Raw genomic sequence first — 6,492 nt, 5'->3', positions numbered from 1 at the left:
CAAGAGTGGGAGAGAGACCAAGGCTTAAATACTGCATTATAGTGTTCTGATACTATATTATTGTGAGCGTATGATGCTGATGTTTTACAGAAAGCTGTTTTAGTCTAGCTTATGGTCACATATTGACTTCTATATTGCCTTTCCATTGTCTGCAGTTGTCATGTACATTAAATATTTCATCAAGTGGTATCGGGTGCATCCTCATACAGCACTTTGGTTCTGTGGTAAAGCATCTATTCGGCCAGCAGCTTAGCAGCTCTCATGTTTGACTTGATGTAGTTCAGGAAGTAAATGACCCGTGTGTAAACTACTGGCCTGCTCTTTGTACAACTGTACACACACACACACACGCTCACCAGACCATGGAGGACATGCATGCATTCATCCTCACATGTCAGCAAACAAAATACCCATTGAGGGCAACTAGCACAAACAGTGACACAAGAGACTTTAGATTATTATTCATACAGTAGTAGTTTTCCTCATACTTTCTAAATAGAGTACAGTCTGCTCCTTTTCTGGAGGATTGGTATCATACCAGGCACAAATCATCTGTCACTGAGCACAGACTTCAAAGCCGCAACACATTTTGCAGCTCATCAACAGAACCATGCGAGACATAATCAGCTTTTAAAAAGTGTTGACAAACTGAGAAAATGTAACCCTATTTGATTTTGAGCATTTAGCTTGTGTACTGGTTTATTAAAAGGCATATTCATACCTAGTACCTTTTATGTAAATAAAATCTACATTATAGGCCCATTTGTGGTTTTCTGGCACATTCTAGCTCTGTGACTCTCCTTATCCTGATCAGGGATGTAGGGTCACTGCATCACTGATATATTTCGCCCCTTCATCTCAAAGAAATGATGATAAATGTGCTTATTGTATTCATCTCCCATCTAGCTACAATTAAGATGATATTCTTACTGGTTGACCACTTGCTTGGTTAATACAAAAAAAAAAACAGCCCAGTTCTGTTTTAAATTTATTGTGTATTTTCCTTTTCCATACATGCATCATTTTTAATATATGGTTTTGGATTGCCATTGGCTTAAGTATCACTTCAGGGACAGACTAAGAAAACATGGCATTTAGATGTAAACACAAGACAAACAATTTTATAAAATGCTTTGTTTTTTGAGTTTTAATAAGTAGCATCTCAACATAAAAATTATGTTATAGACCTGATAAGCAAAATACCCGGTACAAGTGCACAAAATCCCAAAGCTTAATCAGGAAGAGTAATACTCGCTCTGTACATAAACAAGTCATTGGCTAAACTTTCTGGCATGTTGCTGAGTAATCGAGGTTGCTTATGGAGATGCTGCCTGAGTCTTTGACTTGATCCAGTCCAGGAAGGTAGTGACCCGTGTGTAGACCCCAGGCTTGTTCTTCATTCCACATTGGTCTCCCCAACTCACAATACCATAAACAACGCTGGTACCATTTTGCTTACAAGTCAATGGTCCTCCAGAGTCACCCTGAAACAAGAGCAAACTGCTGACCACAAAGCAAATGCACTGGCGCACACAAACATTTTAAGACTACAGATATGCACATATTTTGAATTATAGCATGCACTTAACAAGCAAGTTTCCTCTACTGACCTGGCAGGAATCCACCCCTCCCTGCAGGTGGCCAGCACAGAACATAGTATTATCCAGGACAGCGCCATAAACAACAGGCTCCATGCACTTTTCCTGGTTGATCAGCAGTACATTGGCCGACAGCAAGTGGTTAGAACCATATTGAACTGCAGAGACAAGGAGGAAAAAAATGTTTGTTTGTTTTTCAGGGTTAAAGTGTCCTTTAAACCAGTGATTCATTCAGGGATACAGCTGCCAGAGAATAGGGTTACCTAGAAAGATTGTGTAAGAGATCAACTAATTTAAAAAACAGAAATTATGGTGTGGTTAAAAGAATATATCCACATACAAGGTCAGCTGTAACACCTGAACACTATATGTTGCAATTGTGCCAATGTGAGTTAAATAGGAAGGCTACATAAAAATAGGATAGCCTAATCTGTTATAATATATGAAATAAAATAATATACCAGGTAAAAATAATTAGCTTAAAGTAGCTAATGGATACATGATTAAAATAGCTAAAAGAAATGGATACATTGCTGAAATAGTTAGTGAACAGTAATGAATAAAAGGTAGAAAATAGTTCACTAAAAGTAGTCAACAGTTGAAACATTCAGCAGTTGTAGTAGGATTGCTGACCACACACATAAGTATTGTTCCATTGTATGAAAAATTACCACAACAATATAATTTTGGAATATGATAGATGAGAATCAAGTGAGGGGGTACGTGATTGTTATCAGATAGGGCTGTGTACCTCAGACCAGAAGGTTTGGAACCACTGCTTCAAACTAACAAACGTTCAACCCTCACTTGCCTCTAAACCAAACCAAACAATCTGTATGAAAAAATGATGGCTTTTATATTGAGGCTGAATATGCGAAAGTGACCTTACATTCCTCAGTGACACCCCATCCAGAAATTTTACACTCGATCCCATCAGGCAGCTGAGCATCAGGCAGACAGGCTGTCTTCACAAACTGCGTCTCAATGGCACAAACTCCGTTGGTACCATTCAGCCTCAACAAGCCTTGGTGCAGTTTGGATATAAAGTCACAACAAAACATAAAATTAAATGATAAGTACTTAATTTCTTGTATTTTTACATCAGAATCTCATTACTTCTACTTTTTACTAGTTTTAGAGTTTACTTTATGAACTTTGGACACTGCGTATTTCATCAGTTATATCCTTACCAACCTTAGTTAACTAAAATGCTCAAGATACATTAATTATTTGATTAAGATATTAAATTCAAGTATCAGTGCTTACGTTATATAAAATGAGAGAGAGAGATGGATCACCTATGTCGTTATAAACAGCTGAAGGAGTCTCCCTGTAGTTCTCATGTCTAATAGCCTCTTCAACTCTTAGGATTTGCTCTGTGGGTTCGTCCATATTCAGTGACAGACCTCCCATAGCCACTTCCATGTCCTTGTTTGGTTCACTATTAAAACACAAGCAAAAGATTAAGTCCACATGTGAAAAGCTATTCCTTATACAGCCAATGTTTGGTGATTTGTCAGATTCATTATGATTGTGCTTACATGCAGTGTCCAGCTGTCAGTACCCAGCAGCTCTCGATGAGAACTCCTCCACACGTGTGTTTGAACGGCAGGTTGGAGTTCTGTGGTCTAACTTGAACGGACACCTGCCAGGGTATAGACCCGGGAGAGACCTTCAGACCACCTAAGATTCGGGTAATGGGTTTTTTTGGCTGAGCCATCCCACAGGTGGAGAACTGTTGTGATGGAGGGGTGGCACTGGGAATGACAGAAGCACCAGGGGTGGTAGAAGAAGGTTGTGGAGCCTGGCTGGGATTCTCAGTTGTTGGGGGTACGGTGGTCGCTGGCTTGGGGACTGTTGTGGGTTGAGGTGTTGAAGGCTGAGATGATGTAGGTTGGGGCTTTGGAGCAGTGGGATCAGGGCCTGGAGGGACAACACCAGTTGGCGCCACACCTGAAAATACATCAAGAACATATCAGAAGATAGCAATTTTTTGGATCGCATTCACAATCAGAAAATTGTATGAAGCTTTCAACCTGACCTGTTGGTTCAGGACACTCTGTCACATCACAGTAGTCCCACAACAACTTGCGGCCTCTTCTGAAGAAACACCACGGCATCGCATCTCCGTCTGGGTTTCTGTGTCATATAAAGTGCGAGTGAGCGTCATCTTGAGGGTGCCCTCTGCCATTTGAATGCACACATTTATTTTCTCCTGACCTGCAGAAGTTGTGAGGGCCAAGTCCATCTTTGTCCTCGAAGGAGTCAAAGGGATCGGTTCCTTGCTCCAGGATGAAGTGAGAGTTCCAGTAGAGGCATTCATGACCATCAGCTGTCTCACTCACATTGCCATGGTATGACTCTCCATCATCTACGTAGCAGTCATCTGGGCCTGAGAAATATACCACACTGAGTCAATATATGAGCTGTGATGATGATGAGCAGGGAAAAGGAAATCAATAATGCCGGGGGTAGTATTTACCAACATGGCAGAAACGTCCTCTGTACCCCAGAGGGCACTGGCAGTCAAAGTCATTACCATCCTTGACGCATGTTCCATTATTCTTACATGGGTTAGGCTCACACAGTGAAACTTTGGAGAAAAACAGTGAAAGCTTGCGATAAGGGAAGCTGTAAAAACTTGTGAAAAATTGGTATACTGTCATGTTTGGACAAATAAATACTCCTTACCAGTTCTGCAGTGTGGAGGCTGGAAGGGCTCCTTGCACTTGCACTCAAAGAATGGAGGAGTTGAAATCAGCACACATTCACCACGCCCACATCTACCTCTCGAACAATGTTTTGGACCTGAGGTGATAACACAACAGTTTGAATACATTTTTGCTAATTATATATTTACATATATGACCAGTCTGCAGTCCAACAACAGCATGGGAAAAGGAAATACTTTTTCAAACCTTTCTCGCATCTCTTTCCCTTGAAAGGTCTGGGACAATCACATTTGATTTTGCCTTTTTTGCCCTTTTTCTCCTCACACACACCATTGTTGAGGCAAGGGTTTGGGTTGCATCTGCCTGAAAAATAACAAAAGTTAATAGGGGAATGTTTAACCTGTTACCAATCCTGAAAATGCATGTACTAAATTATTTATTTATTATTCTTGTCTAAAGTTTTCAATGCAAAAATAAGCCTGCAGATGACCAGTAACTGCCCCTATTAGCAGGAATACACGAGTGTTACACATGTAAGTAGTTTTATATGCAGCATACATTCCAGGTTTAGGGCTTTAAAAAACAATATAAACTATATATGTTGCTGGATTTGAACTCTCATTGGCTACATGATGCATCAATCATCCAGAGACTGGTGTGGAAGTGGCTCAGAATAGGGGAGAAAGACGAGAGAGTGAGTGATGCACTACTGAAACACCTAGACACTTTATTGGTGAGTTGGCAAAACTTCGTACATGCTAGTTTGTAAGCTTGTTTGTTTGTTGATTGCACCTTGCTGACATGGTTTTAAATTGAAATGGTCTAAGCTTTCTAACATTGGCATGATTAAACACTTAAACTTGAACTAGTGCAGCTTAACAGGTTACATTTGAGCTTTCCAATGTAATGTAGCCATCTGAAAGCCTGTTACATTACACAGCTATCAGTAGTTTGACAGAATATGTGTGTGTTAGGTCTCTTACCTTCTGGCTCTTGAAGTTCAGAGAGCCAGTCTGCATGACTTTCTTCATCTTCATCATCATCATCACCACCGGTAACCACATCTATGATCTCAAAAAAAACATCTAAAACAACATTTTTCCTTTATTAGATATTAATCATTGTTGTCTTCATCTCTTTGTTACCCTACAAATCTTGCACATATTTCAGATTAAGTAGGGAGGTATTTATAGGATACTAAATGTGAAACATTGTTCAATATATTATGTTATAACACTGATACAAAGACACACTTACCTTTAATTATGTCGTCATATTTTGCCTTGCCGCGTCTATGATGTCCCGGTCCATGTCCCATTCCCTGTTGCACATGATCGTGACGGTCACGATGATGAAGTTTCTTGTGCCTAGGTTTCAGCTGAATAATAATTTGACAGCACCACATCAGACATTATAATTAAAATAATGTGCAGTTGCCAGAATTTTGTCAATAATTCAGTTCAAAGCCACCATGACATAAAAATGCATTATATCTACTGCATTTTATTCCCAGCTAAATGAATTATCAAACATTGAAACATCGTAAATACCAGCAAATACATATGCTTATTGCTACACAATTGCTGTATAACACACAGTGAATACATACTTCAGCAGGTATGACGAGCGCTGCTAAGAAGAGGCAAACGAAGAGGAGCTTTAAGTTCATGATGGCAGTGGATCAGAAGACATCCAGAAGAGTAAAACGAGAATGCGCTGTCTGGCTGGTCACTCACACTTTTCTAATCATTTGTGTAAGTCCACTAACCTTTGATTCACCGGGGGTGTTTGGCATCCATCCTTGGTGCTGAGTCAGTTTTATTGATTTTAACTGTGCTCTTGGATAGTTATTATTTTAGGAATAATATGTAGAACACAGCTCATGTTACAACCACGTATAGCAAACATCACTATCTTTGCCACCCTTGAAAGATTATTCATATTGAAATTCATTCAAATGATTTTTTATCAAATACGGTAACAGTTGGATGCAGCACAAAGGCTCAGAGAGCATATTTGCAGAGTCAATTGTTTGTTTGAATCTAGACTTTGGAGCCACATAAACTCGGTGCAGGATACACTACAGTGTGCTATTTTTTTTATCTATTTAAAACATCAGTAAAGTGTAATACTTAAAGCATGATTGTGTGCTCAATCCAGTATACTGTACAAATAACATCACTTGTATACCAGTATGAGTAACGTTGAGGACTTCCAAGTAA

The 6,492-nt window shown here is 39.5% G+C and overlaps 1 protein-coding gene across 1 annotated transcript; it reads right to left on the bottom strand.

The window, feature by feature from the left end:
- Nucleotides 1-975: 975 nt before the first annotated feature.
- Nucleotides 976-6,015, bottom strand: LOC141009285 (hyaluronan-binding protein 2-like). Its single transcript, XM_073481811.1, has 13 exons — nt 5,880-6,015; nt 5,528-5,648; nt 5,254-5,355; nt 4,517-4,633; nt 4,290-4,406; nt 4,081-4,191; nt 3,819-3,990; nt 3,640-3,737; nt 3,140-3,551; nt 2,897-3,039; nt 2,488-2,622; nt 1,611-1,756; nt 976-1,484 (listed from the first exon to the last, which is right to left on the bottom strand). The coding sequence occupies exons 1-13, from the start codon at nt 5,937-5,939 to the stop codon at nt 1,317-1,319; spliced, it is 1,902 nt and encodes a 633-aa protein (XP_073337912.1). The 5' UTR covers nt 5,940-6,015; the 3' UTR covers nt 976-1,316.
- Nucleotides 6,016-6,492: the final 477 nt, after the last annotated feature.

This window comes from Pagrus major, chromosome 15 (assembly GCF_040436345.1).
Source record: "Pagrus major chromosome 15, Pma_NU_1.0".
Taxonomy (NCBI): domain Eukaryota; kingdom Metazoa; phylum Chordata; class Actinopteri; order Spariformes; family Sparidae; genus Pagrus; species Pagrus major.
Note: the sequence above shows the minus strand (reverse complement) of the source record. Positions and strands in the feature narration are given on the sequence as shown.

Coding starts and splice junctions, on each gene's coding strand:
- LOC141009285 (XM_073481811.1), bottom strand. CDS start 5,939: ATGAACTTAAAGCTCCTCTTCGTTTGCCTCTTCTTAGCAGCGCTCGTC. Junction 3,991..4,080: donor AGGACGTTTCTGCCATGTTG/GTAAATACTACC, acceptor TATATTTCTCAG/GCCCAGATGACTGCTACGTA. Junction 2,623..2,896: donor AGCTGTTTATAACGACATAG/GTGATCCATCTC, acceptor AACTGCACCAAG/GCTTGTTGAGGCTGAATGGT.